At 54.2% G+C, this 16,698-nt stretch overlaps 6 protein-coding genes across 6 annotated transcripts; 1 reads left to right on the forward strand and 5 right to left on the reverse strand.

Moving 5' to 3' along the window:
• Positions 1–1,452: 1,452 nt before the first annotated feature.
• On the reverse strand, positions 1,453–4,047 carry EI97DRAFT_315566 (uncharacterized protein). Its single transcript, XM_033794647.1, has 3 exons — positions 3,650–4,047; positions 2,504–3,599; positions 1,453–2,452 (listed from the first exon to the last, which is right to left on the reverse strand). Exons 1-3 carry the CDS (start codon positions 3,892–3,894, stop codon positions 1,490–1,492), a joined length of 2,304 nt encoding a protein of 767 aa, XP_033654819.1. The 5' UTR covers positions 3,895–4,047; the 3' UTR covers positions 1,453–1,489.
• EI97DRAFT_315651 (uncharacterized protein) lies at positions 4,027–5,000 on the reverse strand. Its single transcript, XM_033794649.1, has one exon. It carries the CDS (start codon positions 4,673–4,675, stop codon positions 4,160–4,162), a length of 516 nt encoding a protein of 171 aa, XP_033654820.1. The 5' UTR covers positions 4,676–5,000; the 3' UTR covers positions 4,027–4,159.
• On the reverse strand, positions 5,001–8,445 carry EI97DRAFT_315583 (beta-mannosidase precursor). Its single transcript, XM_033794648.1, has 7 exons — positions 8,073–8,445; positions 7,624–8,004; positions 7,006–7,572; positions 6,624–6,936; positions 6,445–6,562; positions 6,151–6,386; positions 5,001–6,090 (listed from the first exon to the last, which is right to left on the reverse strand). Exons 1-7 carry the CDS (start codon positions 8,201–8,203, stop codon positions 5,326–5,328), a joined length of 2,511 nt encoding a protein of 836 aa, XP_033654821.1. The 5' UTR covers positions 8,204–8,445; the 3' UTR covers positions 5,001–5,325.
• A 1,148-nt stretch (positions 8,446–9,593) lies between these two features.
• Positions 9,594–10,808, reverse strand: EI97DRAFT_442016 (uncharacterized protein; the record flags this gene model as incomplete). Its single annotated transcript, XM_033799735.1, has 3 exons — positions 9,594–9,882; positions 9,938–10,116; positions 10,218–10,808. The coding sequence occupies 3 exons, from the start codon at positions 10,806–10,808 to the stop codon at positions 9,594–9,596; spliced, it is 1,059 nt and encodes a 352-aa protein (XP_033654822.1).
• A 1,161-nt stretch (positions 10,809–11,969) lies between these two features.
• Positions 11,970–12,521, reverse strand: EI97DRAFT_375665 (uncharacterized protein; the record flags this gene model as incomplete). The annotated part of the gene is made up of 1 exon (XM_033795522.1): positions 11,970–12,521. The coding sequence occupies one exon, from the start codon at positions 12,519–12,521 to the stop codon at positions 11,970–11,972; it is 552 nt and encodes a 183-aa protein (XP_033654823.1).
• Positions 12,522–14,955: 2,434 nt separating this feature from the next.
• On the forward strand, positions 14,956–16,425 carry EI97DRAFT_315705 (Tautomerase/MIF). The gene is made up of 2 exons (XM_033794650.1): positions 14,956–15,493; positions 15,579–16,425. Exons 1-2 carry the CDS (start codon positions 15,101–15,103, stop codon positions 16,293–16,295), a joined length of 1,110 nt encoding a protein of 369 aa, XP_033654824.1. The 5' UTR covers positions 14,956–15,100; the 3' UTR covers positions 16,296–16,425.
• Positions 16,426–16,698: the final 273 nt, after the last annotated feature.

Raw genomic sequence — 16,698 nt, forward strand, 5'->3', positions numbered from 1 at the left:
AGCACGGATAAAATCCCCCTCTCACCCGTCCCCTCCATGTCCCCCAAGCCTGATGTAAAGCCCACATCGTCCCTTTCTTCGATCCTCTATCGAACACTTCATCGAAGATTCCTCAACCATTCTACGGTTCCTTGGAAGATCTTATTTTCCGGCAGACAACGCTACCCCCTTCCGCGAGGCTAGTCTCGTCTTCGTCTAGCCTGGCTACCTGGGCCAGAGGGTTATATTAGACGGGTAATATAGCTGGCGGACATATATCGCAGTCTACCGTAGTATAGTATACTACGTGTAATGCGATGTTAGGTGTATCATGGAGCAGGGCGCATGAATCATCAGTCGGATTGATATTGGTGACTAACGGACTCAAAGCTGGGGACAGTGATCAGAGTTACGTTATGGCTTCTAGTCAAGAATGGAATATGTGACTCGAGTGAGCGGTTGGATGAGGAAAGGAATCGTCTTGTTCTCTATGTATCGTCTTCATCGCATGCATATATCTTCATCATCATCATCGTCATCGCCCGTCGCTCTAAAGCTCGTATATGCTTGTCATCCAGCCGTGTCCATCACATCCAACACTAATGCCGTATCCTGAGTGAAGCTGTACCCTCATCCGCATGCAAGTCTCCACTACTCGCCAAAAGTCCAGCGGAACGTTTGTTGGTCTTGCGATCCCAAGCCCGCATTCTAGCATCTGCATCTGCATCTGCATCTGCAGTCCCCAGTACCTACCCATGCACACCATCACCCCACCATTTTAGCCTTTTGCTTCAGAAAGAAGAGAAAATCCTGGGGGAAGACGTCGACAACTCCAATGATCCCGGTCTATATCCAAACGCCTTTAGCAGAGGGAAAAATAGCTAACCTCGACTCTGTCAAAACGTGCCTACTTGTCGCTGCCGCCAAGATGCCCCTGCCCCTCATGTGCTCGTTTCTCGTCATAAAAGACCGTTACGGGTGACGGTACAGCGATCATGTGCAGCGCGTGGTTGAATACGAGTCGTGACCAGCAAGGAGAGGAGGACAAGGAATGCACCTAATGCCAGCGCGGTACGTGAAAGCAAGAGCATACGGGGGGTAAGAAAAAAACAACAAATGCAATGCAATCTTCACACACCAAGGATTTGCCAGGCTCGAAATAACAGACAACGCAGATGCAGAAAGACGATGAGACGAGTCAGATAAAAAGTCCGCGGAGTGGGGGAGAGCGGGAAAATCGAGAGACCCTCCACAGTGCAATAGATGCACGCTCCATATTTATATGAAGCCAAACCCATCCCGCTTCCATCATCATTGGGCAAAACCACAGCCAAGTCGCGCTTCGGAATGTGTCGTCAAGCTTTGCTTGGCCCCCTGGTGGAACATTCCAAATATCTTCCTTTCCGCCGAGATTTTGTGCTGGCGCTTTCAATGTGATTGTGGTGATCGCCAATCAATGTGTGACGAAGTAATGATGCCTCTGAGCGTATACAGAAGACATCACCACCCCTCAGTTGCCGGGCATCCAGCAAGCGGCGCCCGAATCATGAGCGGCTGCTGCCCCCTGAAAATCGTAGTCGTTGCCCAATCCGAAAGGGTTCTCGAGCATGTCCGGAAGATTCGTATCCCACATCATATCATCCCAATAACCACTCAACTGCTGCATCGAGTTCGGATCGTTGCCCCACACAGCATTGTTCATGGACAATGCGCTAACATCAGGAACACCGCTGTAGCCAAAACCTTCCATGACCGGGGCGCCATTGTTGGAGTGGTGATAAGCGTGCTGCGCCTGGGCCGGATCAGGTTGCAATTGCCCTGAGAATTGCAGTTTGTAGGCCTGGTAGAGTTTCGAAATGGCATCCTTGCTCCGTTTCGCAGCAATGCTCCACGGTTTACTCCGCTCGAAGAACGCAAGCGCCGTCTCGATGCTCGCCTTCCACTTCTCTACCTCTTCCGGCATGCTCGTATCGCTGAACAGTGAGACCAGGGGAACCATGCAGGCTTGGAAGGTGAACCAGACGCCGTTCCAACCAGAGATGAGATCTGGTAGACACTCGTTGGAGATGTCTTCGATAGTCTTTGCCGCAATGATGCGGCACTTTCCAACCGCAACCTTCTCTTCAGCCGTCAGGTTGGCAAATGTGCAGCGTCTTAAAGCTGTGCTTAGTAACATCGGCCTGTGTAGCACAATGCGGATGTTCTGGAATCGCCACTTCATGACAAGGCGGACACGATGTAGGAACGGAGGACAGGGCTCGTTGAGATTCGACAGTAGGGAGGGGAGTTCTTCGTTCCAGCGCACGATCTCTGCGTCGTATTGACTGGTCTCGGAGGGTGTAAGCAGCGGCGACTCGACCAGTCGATCTTGAATGCGCGTGGCAATCTTGCAGAATTCTGAAGCATGTTGCAGTGGTAGCGTCTTCAACTGTTCAATGTATTGAGGAGTATTCGGCTGCGGCAGAGCGGTTCCCTAGACGTCACAAATCAGTCCACGGTTTCGAAAGGCTGTTGAACGACGCACCGAACTAGTAGCTGTGCCTGGGGGAAGCACAGTAATGGACGGCCCCATCCTACCCAGAGACGGTCTGCCCGTCGTGGTAGATGCCCAAGTATCCATACAAAACAGGCTCCACCAGATACGCCTTCTCATCTCGGGCGATATCGAGTCAGCCTCACCGGGGGCAGTGATGTTAAGATGCCTCGATGGATCATTCCTCGATGCCTCTGAATATTCGCGGTGCAAGCCCAATGCGGTAGCCATCCGAAGTGTTGCTCCCATAAGAGAATGTGCTTCGTTCGGCCGGTTCAGGTAATGCATGTAGTAACCACTCATGATCGCTAGTGCCTGAAGGACTTCCAGATTGCCGCTGCCAAATGAATCCAAGGAGAGCTGCTGCCGCGCACGATTGAAATATACATAGTGAGCCTCATTGTCTGCAGTGGACGATGCCAGCGACCCCAGTGCAAAGACCATGTTCAACAGCGCCAGCCATGCTGGATCTTTCCTGTCGCCAAAGAGATACATGGACCACAGTTTCCGCTCATCAATCAAGGGGAAGAACAGGTGGACGCGTTCGAAATAGCTCTCAATAAGCTGTTGACCTTGGGCCGGAGGAGGAAGTGGCGAAGGGCTCGGATCCGCCAGCTCGGGAGGGGGAGAACCAGCTCGGCTTGGGAGTGCTGTTTCCTGTGTGTTGTGCGCAATCAAGGGCTTCACGTGGGGCGCGCATTTGACAATGACTTTGAGTGCTGCAGTAATCGAGGATATACCGACGTAGGAAGACAGTCGGTCGACGGACATCGACAAGCCGTTGACGTCGTCAGAAATACCCTGGACCCTGACTAGATGTTTTCTGGCTTCGTCCCAATAGGGGTCTTCCGGAGGAGCTTGCTCAAGTGCTTCTAAGCTCTCCGCGCCGTCAGATCCGATTGCAGTCTCTGAGATGCTCTGCGTAGGTCCAGTGGATGGCGATGTTGTAACGGCAGGAGTGGAGAGAGCCAGTTCGAGGAGTTCCTCACGGGGAAGGTTTGCGAGTGTATCAAGATCTTTGGTAGGGTAGAGCTTGGAGAGGACGCTCTTGTATTGCTCGATGTTGCTGGACAGCTTGTCTACCAACCTAATCTCTGTTCAGCGCTGGATGACTCCCCAGGACTATGGGGAGCTTACTTCCTGCTCGGGATAACCCGCTGCGCCGGTTTCGAGTATCCGCATGCCTCGGGATGTTGATACCACTGACATTGCCCGCATGGCTGGGTACCATCACAGCGAATCTTCCTCCTTCTGCACTCGACGCATGCGTTGCTCGTCGATATCCTGCGGGACCCCGTGGCCCGATTCGGCTTCGTGGACGAGCCATCGCTGTCCGCCCCGGGCGAGCGCAGCCCTACGGACGACTGGAACGTGTGGAACATTGCCGTGCCGTGTGATTCGCGGTACTCGTAGTCGGGCGTCTGCTTCAATGACCACGCTCACCAGGTTCCCAGTAAGCAGCCCAACGTGCGACAAGAGATTTGGACCAGAAAGAGCAATGACAAGCACTGAGAAAAGAATCGAGAGACCGGTATAGGTGAAGAAACAGGTGGCAACCCTGGTGCCACTGTATCGGAGGAGCAGTGACACAGTGAAGTAGCGGTGCTGCAGAAGCTGAATTGAGGAAAATTGGTGTGCTCGGTGTAATCACCACGACGTTTCGTTCACGGTTGCCATGGTCCGTTGGTTCAGTCCAATGCTCCACGTTGACCAGCGCTGGATGCTAAATAATAATGAAGGGATTAGCCTCCGCATTATAACCCCGGATGATAGGGTCTTAGGGTGGGCAGCACCACCCAGGGCGAGCGCACCGCTGGGACGGTTGGAGGTCAAGCAGACTGACAACCAGAATATGCTGTCCTGATCCGCATTCGGGTTCGGGGGCCCCTGGCCAAGCGAGATTGGTGTTGTTCGAGAAGGCAAAAAAGAAGGCCCAGCGTTCAGAGAGTCAGTCCGCGCATATTTTTTAACGTTTAGCGTTGCAAAGGTGCCCAGGTGTCGCGACTCGCAGGCCCTGTTGTCCAAAGTGCCATGCCTCGTCACCCCCCTGGCGCCCGTTACAGCACCTCTGGCGCCATCGCCATTCAACGGCGGCGGCGGGGCCGCGATGAGATCATGGTGTGCAGATGATGGGTGCTGAACTCGCAAGCGGGTGAGAGCCATGCCGGCGCGCGCAAGAGGAACGAGGAACGCGCTCCCGTCTGCCGACAGCCCAGCGGCCTCTATCCGGTGTCCGGGTCAATCGTTCAATGCCCCTGTCCCCCTCCGCAACCGTCTTCTGCACTTGACTGGTCGTGTCCTCTGTCCTCTCAACGGGATCCGGGTGCCTTTCGCTGTCTCTCCAAAGGCAAATTAATATGCAATGTGCCAGTCGAAGCCGCGCATTGGCTGCAGCCCATCCTTTCCAAACAGCGCTGCCCATTTCGGCCCTCGCAGAATCATGCCCACGTCTTACTTGTATTGACAGCCTATAATACCTCACATATAGGCCCCTCAATATCTCCCTTCAGGAAGCTCTCGACTTCAGGCTTCGGCCAATTCCCCGCCATAGCGCCATCCGCCAGGCATCACCCCCTCCACAATCCGCCTGGTTGTCTGCAACGCTTCTGGAGCCCTACGGTTTGCTGGATTCTCTGTGTCCGCCTTGTCATCCTGCATGTACCGTGCCCATCGCAACTTTGCACACTCCGGCCGTTGCATGCGTCTGCCTCCACAACTCCACCTCCTGCGTGCTGCCTCTGTGCTCCCGGCTCCACTCCTGTTGCGCATCGGTCCAACGCTGCAGGACGGACCTTCAAGTGAGGGGCTCTGCATCAACTCTTTCCCAGGTATGTCCACCCCAGCATTGCATCGTCTGGCGCTAGGCCCCTCACGCGGATGACCTGTTCATCGCCAGGTACCACGTCAATGGCGCTGTCGTCGACAAGGACTCCGCTTCGTTCCTCGAACACCAGGCCCTTCGTAGGTCGCCGGGCTCGAATGTAAATTCTGTTGCCGTGGCGCTCTACTTCGACTCCGCGGTCGTCAAAGCGTAGATACTTGAGCGGCTGTGGCCAGTCGACGTCGCGTGATACTATCTTACCGTCAACCCAGATCCTAGCTGCGAGAACATGTGGCTCTTCGTTGACGTTGTCGATCGTGCCTGATAGCACATCCGTCGTCCCGTTTGCCACGATGCGGATGTCTTTCTTGACGACACGTTCCTTAATTTCCGTCCCTGTTGAAATGGATATGAATCGTAGCTCCACCGTGCCCGTCAATTCCGTTGGCTGGTTGCTGGCAACCCACACTTCGTAGTCGCTGCTCTTTGGGACACGTGCATGAACCACGCTCCAGTCAAAATGGGCACGCTTTACTGCTACGGCGACCGGTGCCAAGACGCGTCTCATGGCGTAGTATGCCGGCTTTTTGCGCAGGAAGTAATCCACAATCGACCATGATGTGACGGGCCAGCAGTCGTTGAGCTGCCATACCAATGCACCTCCGCAAAAGCGCTTCTGGCCCCACTGTCTGCGCCAGCCCCGGTACCCGAACATCAAGGCCTCCGCTTGAGAGAGTTGCGTAAGGTGGATAAATGCCTGCCGTGTTCTTACTTTAGCATCGATTATATTATCATTCCCAAGGGAAATACCACTCACCTCCAAATCCGTTTGGGTTCTGAAATTCTCCACCAAATACGTCGCTATCCTCCTTTCATGCCCATCTGCTTTATTGTGGAAGTCAAGCATATGTGACTGCGGGTAAAGCTGCGAAGGATCCGTGCAGTAGGATCTGATTGTATCAATGTGAGGGAATGCCTCCATTCCGAACTCACTGTTGAATCGACCGCCAAGCGTGTCAAAGATCTGATACTTCTCTTGCGTGCCATGCCATACTACAAATCCATTAGCCGCTAGGATTTGACAAGGAGCAAAAGATTAGAAAATGCTCACCATTCCATTGGTGCATGTCGCCGACCTTGGGATTGGATGTCTTCAGGCCATCGCCCCAAGGGCTTCCAGGATGATACGGCACATGCGGGCTTTCGGCAGCAACGACTTCGGGCAAAAGCTGTTGAGATCCTCCGTTAGACGAGCCGCACGTCGCGCAGTCGTGCAGCATAAGCGCTTACCTTCTCGTAAATGAATCTCGCAGGGAAGTCTGTCTTGAGCCAGTTGTCTGGGTCCTTGTCTTCGTAATCGTATGTCAACCCGAAAGACTCTTGCACTTGGTAGTCCTCATTGTTCCCCGCGTAGATGACAATAGAGGGATGGTGCCGTAGCCTGCTGACGTTGGCGACGCATTCTTCGCGGATCGACTGCAGCATCTCCGGGAAAGTCGGGTAGTTGCCGCAGCCAAACATGAAGTCCTGCCACACCAAAATGCCCAGTTCATCGCAGATGTCATAGAAGATATCTTCCTCCCAGATACCTCCGCCCCAAATCCTGACTCCGTTAGTTGCATGCTCGGCGGGGAGAACACAGGAGTGCACGTCAAGGTGCACAAGTTCGTACCGAATCATGACTTGGTACCCATCCACCATCAACTCCAACCATTTCCTGTAACGCTCCTCGGAGACTCTTGGGGTAAACGAATCGGCGGGAATCCAATCGGAGCCGCCGCAGAAAACATCCACACCATTGATGCGGAAGAAGAAGGTCTTTCCAATGTCATCAGGCTCCTGGACAAGTTCACCCCTCCTGAAGCCAATGCGCCGGGTCGCTTTGTGCAGCTCAATACTGCCAGCTGATAGGGTTGCGGTGACATTGTACAGCGGTTGGTCGCCATATCCGTGTGGGTACCACAGCTTGGGCTCATCGAGATGAAATTGCACGGTAGCTATACCCTTCTCTATTTGCACAGCCTCGTCAAGAAGGGTATCGCCACCACTTTGTATCTTGAAGCCGACCGTACTGCCCGAACTTCCATCGATCTTCGCAGTGATAGTTCCGCTAACAGATTTGAGTGCGCGAGCAAGTTCGTAGTCGATTCTCAAGTCCGATAATCTTGATTGGTACGTCTCCAGTCTTACAGAACGCCATGGCCCACAGGTGTTCAGTATCGGGCCCCAATCCCAACCCCTGCATTCAGGTTAGTGCTCTGACTATGATACATAGAATGAAAGTGCCTACCAGTGATACTGTGCTTTGCGGACAGCGAGGCGAGACATGTCGCCATTGAATCCAACCCAAGTGTGCTCCGGATGGGCTTCACGTATTTCGATGGCACGCAGCCTCGCGGATGCGAAATCAATCTCCAGCACATTATCTGTCCCACTGTTCAAGGATTTTGTCACGTCTACCCGGTGGGGCACGAACATATTGTCGCTTTCCAGGATGACCGTTCCATTGAGCTTCACTGTCGCAAAGGTGTCCAAACCATCAAAGGCCAAGACGTTGACGGTGCCATTGGAGGGAGCTTCGATTTCGGGGAGCTTCACCCTGTACGTCCAGGTCTTGTCGGCAACCCACTCGGCCTCCAGTTCGTTGAATCCTAGAAAGGGGTCGGGAATTCTATGCGCCCGTTGCGTCAGTCATGCCTTGAATCCATTTCGATTTACACCCCCCACGTGATGACGTACTTCACATTGTCGATAAGATCAAGGTGGACATTCGTTGGCACTCTTTTCACAGGTAACCACGCATCTTCCCCAGAATCGTCGGTTTGTTTGAAGGTCCAGCCATCAGTCAGGTGGTGGACAGCGTAAGCCATGTTGTCGAGTGGGATAAGGGAAATTTCGAAGGATTCGACGCCGACAGGAGCAGAGGTCCTATGCAGAATTGGTGGCTAACAGGTAGTTGTCAACTGCTCGCTAGAGGGAGCTCCGTCTACATATAGCACCGTGACTAGCTGCTCCGTCGGCGGTACCAACAAGGTATCGAGTTGTGTGAGCCGAGCGATTCAAGCGGTTTCTACCCTATCCAGATAGTCTGTAACACCACCCATGCAGAGCTCTCGGATGTCGAATGGTGCCTTTCGTGTTGTTCCGTATCCAATAAGGTTAGTGGGACGGGAGTTGCGGAGTCGTCAAAAAATTAGACCACGCCAGGTCAAGTACAAATCCACGCCGCTCACGCGTCCAGAGAGCGGTCTACAGAGGTACGGAAAGGCCGTGAAGAAAGCGGGACAATCGTCTCCGTAATCGAGAAGAGTTGATTAGGCGCGTGAACGCGTTTCAGGGTCCAGTAGTAGTGGGATGAAGGTTGGTGGGGGAGGAAGCGTGGATGAGACAGCAGCCAATGATGGGAGACCCTCTGTGGCGCATCTGATCAATGCAGCCACAACCGTGACGCCGGATAGCGCACCACCAAAAACCCAAAATCACAACATCTTCAGAAACTTTGGAGAGAAAATACGCGGAATCGGCCCTCAAGAACGTCTCTCTGCATGAATAGATAGGTCAGCTACAATCATGCAAGCCTAGGAGATCCTCACATGAGAGAAGGCATACACCCTCAGAGATCCGAAGTACATGTCATAGAAAAAGGATAAAAATTCCGAATGTACATCTGCACAGCACATCTCAGACGAGAGACGAGCGTTTCCGCATGATCAGGAGCGTTGGTGACGAAGTCTGGTTGGAGCACTGAAGAACGAGGAGAGGTGATCGTTGCAGGAGAGTGGAGGGGAGAGAGATTGGTACACTGAGGGTTGGCAGCTCATGGGAAGGCATGCCAAGTCCGGCGCCGAGAAGGAACTTGAAGAGAAAGGAGGTGCGAGCGGGTAACCGACGAAAGATGATAACTGGTTGCAGTAGTGAGTTTCGGTTCGCTCCTGCCAATGTAGTACATACACGTCACTCATCACCCAAGTTAAAAGCCATGTCGCATTACACATGTGCAAAAACAGACATGATCAATCAGAATGTATTATTTGCCAGCTCTATATCAAGGTCACACACGGACCATTGGTCTCAAGTCCGGGAAAGTAGTTTTACAGAAAGATAACACCCCAAAGACAAAGTCCCAGGAAATAATAAGTTGTACCAGCCGCCATCCACCAGGATGTGGGTATATCGATGAAGCGACCCTCGCCACCTTTCTCCCATTCCAGATGCTCTTCACCCTTTGTTCCCTCCTCTTTCAGTACATTAGCCCTCCATTTACAACATAAAGAAAGCCGCAGCAAGCGTAAGCCCCAGCATAAGCAGCGACCGAGACACAGGGCTCGCAGCATCGGCAGTAAACTGTGCCGGTAGATTCGGGGCAGAGGGCGTCGCTGTGCCGGCAGGAGTCTGGGTGGCGCCTCCTCCGGGTGAGTCGGGGCTGCCAGGAACGACGGGCGGTTGTCCAGCGGCGCCTTGACCGGGTTGCTGGCCAGGGCTGAGGTTCTCGACAGCAGCGGCGGCGAGGCTCTTGAAGGCGGCCATTGTCTTGTTACCGGAGGCAGGGCTACGTGAGGATTAGTTTTGGGAAATCCAATCGAATGGGGCTAGAAAGGACTTACGCGTTGATGGCTCCGACCATGCCGGCCTGGCAATGCTTTCCTTGAGAGCAGTAGTACCAGATCGGCTTGGTGTCCATGACGCGAATGGTGTAGGTCAGGAATGTTCCAGCGGCAACTGCGCTTGCATTGGTGGGCATGAAGCCAGAGTAGAAGGCGTCGGTCTTGTTTGGCATGATGTTCTGGATTGGAATGCAAGGCTGATCAAATGTAGACTGGACGACGGAGTGGTTCTACTGGTTGTTAAAATCGATTTTCTGAGTATAAGGAGCGGACCACAAACCTTGGGGTTGAACTGGAATTGGACAAGGTCACCAGGCTGGGCGACGATGTTTTCGGGAGAGAAAACCAGAGTCCCATTGGGTCCACCAACTTTGACCACATGGGTCTTGACGGTTGCCCCGGCTCCTGGCACATGTGAAGGGGCTGCTGCCGCGGGAGGCGCGGAGTGGGGAGGAGCTGCTGCTGCTGGAGACGAGGTGTGCGGAGGAGCTGCTTCAGCGGGAGGTGCCACATGTGGAGGAGCTGCTACCGCTTGCGAAGTGTGTACTGCCGCAACGGAGGTATGGACTACTGCAGCCGACGTGTGTACCGCGACGACTGAGGAAACATCTTCGGCGACCGTCTCCAAAACTGGTGAAGCAGCATCTGCAGGAGGAGCAACATGTGCTGGTGGAGCGACATGGGCTGGCGGAGCAACGTCTGCAGGAGGCATTTGCGCGGCGACTGGAGGAGTGGCATGAGCAGCGGCCGGTGTGGTAACGTGGGCAGCGGGCGGGGACTGGTATGCTGGGGGAGGCATCTCCCCGAGGTGTTCTGTAGCCGCCGCCAGCCCGAGGACCGTGGTCGCAATGAAGGTTTTCGAGAAGAGCATTGTGGAGCGCAACAACGGAGGGAAAGTGAGCGACTGGTATCACTGGAACCGGATCGAGATGCAAGAGCGACTAGCGCTGTAAACTGGACTAGCCAGATGAATATTAAAGAAGAATGGAAAAAAGTTGTAAAGAGTGAGAGACGAAAGGAAAGTAAACACAACGTCTGAGAAGCGATGGGAGGAAGAAGTGAGGAAGACTACATGGCTATAGAGACTCTTAAGGCATGAAGAAGTCTCCAAGAATGCGGCTAGTGTCCACCGGGGTGCGTGCGCACGCGGCGGCTAGGACTGATCCGACGCATGAAGCTGTGTTCTGTGACATCTTGGTATCTATCTCTGCTTCAGCCTCTTAACCGGATGTCGCAGACCCGAAGCGATGTAGGAGAAAACCTTAGACTCGCAGGAAATCTCGTGTGGCAAGCAAAGATGCGTGAGAACTCAGAATCCAATGTTCTTGCGCTTCAAAATTCGCCGCTACGATTTTTTTCAAACAGAGACATTGCGCAGTCGTGTTGTATGCTGTGGTTGTAGAAAGTGTCCGTGGAGGTTGAGTGTAGGTGGTGGTCCAAGCGAGGAACTCCGAAGCACTCCCTGTTTTGGGTTGTGTTTGAGAATACCCTGGCCCATGAATACCGTCATGACTCTTCGGAGACGTTCAGATTGACCTTGAACGCATTCAAAAGTCAGGGTCGGAGACTTTGGCAGTCCTGCAGTTCGGTCCCGCCGTGCGCAAAATGTACTGCTCCAACCAATAGCATGGCCGATCACATTGAGTTCTGGCAATTGAGTGTCGCAAACTGGCGGCCCTCACAATTTTGTCATGAAATCGTGGAAACGTTCCTGCGTTTCAATGAAACCCTTTCATTAACTGGTGTTCTGGTGTTCTGGTGCTGCGAAATGCGAATCTACTGTCGGCCCTGCTCAGGAAACGCATCCGTGGAGTTCCTACGGCGGACGGGCCACACTGGCCATTATTTCGGTGAACTCGTTAGCGGTACAGAGTACCCGTACGCCATTCCCAAGACGGTTGTCGTCATCGCATGAACGGTCGTGATGGAGTTGTGCATGGCTAGTAGGCAGGCTACATCCCTCTCAAGAGTGCGCATGGGCACGAAGAGTGACATTGTCCACAGCAGCAACCCCAGTCTGCTGCATCCGCGCTCAAAAGTCGAGCACCAGTTGCGGAGCCAGCTTTTCCAAATCCTCCACTTGCAGAAACACAGTCCCGCTCTGCCCTCCTCGTGCCTTATCCGCCTCGCGCCGTTCATGTACCGCTCGCGAAAGAGCCTCCCGGACGAAGATGTCCATGTACTTTGCTGTCAATTCCATCGCACCGCGATGTATTTTCGTGTTCTCGTCCTCGAACCCTTCTTGCAGGAGCCTGCCAAGCAGCTTCTCTGGGATAGGCTCTAGTTGTGGTTGTGATTGTATTGCGTCGGTGGCATCCTCGGCAACTTCGTCCATCAACTCGTCGACGTCGGAGCCGGCGAAGGGGTCTTCGTCGACTTCCTCCTCTGAAGAATTTATGACCATCGGAGCCGCATCGGTACGGCGTGAGGATGCTGCATTTTTCGCTACCGCCGACGATCGTGCGCTCGGTGCACCAGTGGTAGGTTTTGTCGAAGTTGAGGACTGCACGGGAGCCTTGACAGGCCGTGGGGGTTTGAAAGCGGGGCCTTTCCGTTTGGTAGGGTTTGCTGTGCCTGGCGCCATTGTAGTTGTCATGCGACGTGGATCTGCCGTGATGAACGTTGTGATGTCGAGTTGGACGGGATGCGCGTCCGTTGAGATTCTGACGCGTCAAATGGTCCGACGCGTGATCACGTTCCTCGCTACTTGAGTACTTGTACTATAATACCCGCTTTGCCAATCATTTGCTTCCATAAAAAAATTCAACACCATTGGTGGGTGACTCGCATGTATACTATTATTTCTCGTTCTTGTGTCAGCGGAGATGAAGCCGATCACGCCGCTTTCCGAGTGTGCAGAACGAAGATAGGCACAATTGTGGCGAGTTATACATTGTAGACATCCGACAATGGTCGCTCAGATTTCATCAGATCCCACCAAATTCTACTGGGACGCTTCATGCGGTTTATCCGCCATCGTTGAGTGTTATGCGTGCAGAAATTTGTGGAGCTCCAAGGAGCGGATTCTTGAATCACCTTACCTATGTCCGGGCCGACAACGCGTGTACTGGAGTGTTTGCAGTGTTCACCGGATTTTTAGGGTCAGCCAACCAGTATCCTGGGACGCTCTCAACCAACAGCAGCCCCAGGACGGTACTACGTGTTGCCGCACCCGCAATCCCGCGAAGAGTTCTTGACCTGCGACTTTGAGGCGGGGATCGGTGGTACAAATCACGGCGTACAGAGTACCTGCAGAAACAACGAGCCACCATCTCGCAAGGAACATCAACACTCTTGAACTGTGCCGCAATGTCGACAAAGCCTTGGCAAATGCATGAAGCCACCAGCACAGAGGATAATCTACCGTCTGCGGGTAAAAGAGAGTTTTCTGTTCGCAACCGCAGGCAGCGAGCGCTTGGTTGCAGCCGTGTCGAGAATTTCGAAGCTACCTAGGTAGCCTTTCCCGATATCATTGTGAACAGGTTGACCAGTCACCTTTCGCTGACTGAATCGAACGAAGGAGTGCTTATGTAATAGACCAGGGGGACCAGGGGGAGGCTTGTACCTGGGAGGTCTCCATATTAAGAAAACAGTGCTTCCAGAAGTGAACAGGCCTGGCTTCTGTGCGGGGCCGCAATAGTTAGATGTGGCGTCACACAGAAGCGGGTTGAGGGAGCACAGCGTCGGCGTTTAGGCACTGGTGTCACGCCTGGGAAACCTTACAGTAGTAGTACGGCCTTCGGACAGCTAAGCAGCTTTTGGCCAATAACGACTAGATTGCGGCGAAGCCCTACAGTAGGGTTGTGGCTGCAGTAGACTGTGAGGTTAAAGGAAGTCCGAGAATATGGGTGCCGCCAGAATGAGCAATGTTGGGGACGAGATACGAGTTAAGGGTGAGAAGCTGAGCCTCGGTTGGACAGGATCGAGGCCTTTTAGGGATCGCGTGCAGGTGGAGACAAGCAGATACTACTCGGGGCTATCAAGGGACTATCGAACACGGCAAAGAAGTGGGCCGTAGGAAGGCTCTCCCGTGCTCGTTCTGGAAGACATGCGACTCTGTACTGGGTACTCGGTAGTGCAGGCTCGCATCGAGGGCGGCAGCTGGGGCGGCAGAGCGTGGTGCCCCTGGAATAGCGACGGGGAGGTGACAAAGCAGTGCTGGCGACAGCAAAAGTTGGTGTGAACAGCTGGAAATTCCAGCTGCGAAAGCGCTTCCAACGAGAAGGGCCGACGACTGACAATTGCTGAGGCCAGCTGGGAATTGGTTGGCCTATAGCGCGGCATGGATCTGGTTGGCTAGGTAGGTAGGTGGGGATGGGTGCGGGCGACGCCAAGATGAGCATTTGTTTCCGTTTTGGGAAAGAGGGCGAGTCCCAGAAAGGGTATAGTCGACACCCTCCAAAACTAGGTCGATGGTCCACCTGGGCAGTCCCTGACGAACTCCGAGACCTCGACCCTCCTATCTGGATCGATTTTCTAGCATCAGCAACCTCGTCGCAAGCCTCACGACTCACGCCAGCAACTCTCACCGCCAGCTATCGCCAGGCCGGCGCGAACCAGCCACTGCTGCCAGCGCTCTGAGAGGACCTCCGGCGTCCCAAAAGCCGTCGCCCAACAACACGCAACCAGGCGGCACATTGATAGCACCCGGCCGACTCGCCAATACTTCCCAATCTACCCTACACAGCCCTCTATCTACCACTCCCGGCAATAGGTAGCCATCGGTTTCGCACCGTCGTGCATGTGCCATCCAACAATGCCATGCTGCCCTTGTCCGTTCCCCGCCTGCGGTTTGCTTGCCAGCGCCCCTCGACCATGTACCGCATAGACTATAATAACCACTCTCGTCCGCCCACACTCCTACCTCCCACATTCCTCTCCACCCCTCCCTCTGGTCCTCCCGCCCTCCACCTGGGCACCCAAACCCGTCACACGCACCCCGCCAGCTGCCTAGAACGGCCAGCTCCGTTACTCAGACCCTCGTTGCACCTCGCTAGCCATATTCGGCCTTGACATGTGCTGTAGCAACAGTATATCTATCTACTGACCGCACACGCTCTTTGTTTGGCTTTCCTGGGAATTCACCCCGCTTCACGTACCTAGATACCAACTAGAAGCTCCCCGCCGCAGGTTCCTCCAACGACTTTTCGCCCTTCATCAAGCATGCCGCACTCTACCCACGGCTCCTCGTCGACCAACATGTCTCGCTCGTCCGATGCCTCAACAAACTCGGCCGCCAACGCCTTCCCAAAACCCGCAGGAGCCGCCCTGTTGGCTCCCGAGACTGCCACTGACCGTCTCTCCCCCTCTCGCTCCACCTTTTCCTTTGAGTCCTCGCCCGCTTCCGCACAGCTCGGTCCGGAAGACGAGGTGCCCGGTATGCAGTCCACATATTCGAGGCCTTCCGTCGAGCGGAGAAGTGCACGACAAAGCACTCGCCAGCGACACCGCTATTTCGAAGAGCAGTTCGCTTACAAGGACGATGCCACCTCTGCGGCCCGCGACCGCGTCGTCGGAGATGCTCCCATCATCGCAGACCTCAGAACAAATGTCATTGTATGTACTTGTATTCACCCATCCCTGCCTAGGCGTGGAGATCACCCCTCATGTCTGGCTAGCGCTCCCCGCTGACCATTTGCAGATCAAGGATGAATACACCCTGGTGACCGATCTGTCCCACCACCTCTCCCAACGATATCAGCGTCCCGAGTCTTCCATCATGATCACCGTAAACCACTCAGCATGCCTTCTCCTGGGCGGCTCCTTCGACCCTACCTACGTTCTCAGCATCTCGGCCCTGCCCGTCCAACTGCAACCAACCACAAACAAGCGCAACGCCGCCCTGATACAAAAGTTCATGTTCGAATCCATCGGAGTACAGGCGGAACGAGGAATCGTCAAGTTCATACCCATCGCCGAAGAGAATCTGGCCATCAATGGAACTACGATTCTCGGCGACGTCGAGAGGCTCGAGCGACAAACCGCCGGGGACAATCAAGGTCTAATGAGGGCTCTCACGAAGAGCTCGAAACGCTCGGGAATCGCCAAGGCAAAGAGCAATGTACAACTTTCAAGAACTAGTTCGCGAGCAGTAGGAGGAGATAACGTCACCACGTCGCCCCTCCCTAGCCCGGGACCCCTGGACTCCGGTGTGGCCATGAACGACGAGGGGACAGATTCACTTGCACCCTTGCAAAGCGACGGGAACTCTGCGAAAAAGAAGCCGTTGAAGCATTCAGGCTCTAAATTCATGAGAGACAAGTCGGGTGCCAGTACGGCCACCACGCTCGTCCCTGGCGATGCGGCGGGACCTAGGCTCGGATCGCGAAAGAGCTTCATCGCCTTGTTCCGGAGATAGAGTTTCGCATCAACATTGTGCGGATTAAGGGTCTCGCTGTTTCGTGGCCTGGCTTCGGAACAAGCCGAGCGGTGGCTCGAACGTTACTGGAGCGTTGCGGGCGCGCACGAAGCTGGAAACTATCTTAAACAAAGCCGCCCGTGCGCTATTATCCCAGCTCACTCAGACGTGTCTACCGCCTTTTTGAAGCAATCGCACACTGGGGGTACTCCTTCTATATCTTTGCTTTTCCTTTGTCTCTTTTCTTCTGCATGGGAGTGCAAGAGTGCTGCTACTGTTCAAAACTGCATGATACCGGCGTTTGATGATTGGTCGATGGGAACACAGAGAATTGCACAGCGTATATACCCCCATTTTACGGACGGTTTTGCACTTCAAGCACTGTTCTCTTTTCGTACCTCTG

Source organism: Westerdykella ornata (genome assembly GCF_010094085.1).
Source record: "Westerdykella ornata strain CBS 379.55 unplaced genomic scaffold EI97scaffold_8, whole genome shotgun sequence".
NCBI classification, from domain to species: Eukaryota; Fungi; Ascomycota; class Dothideomycetes; order Pleosporales; family Sporormiaceae; genus Westerdykella; species Westerdykella ornata.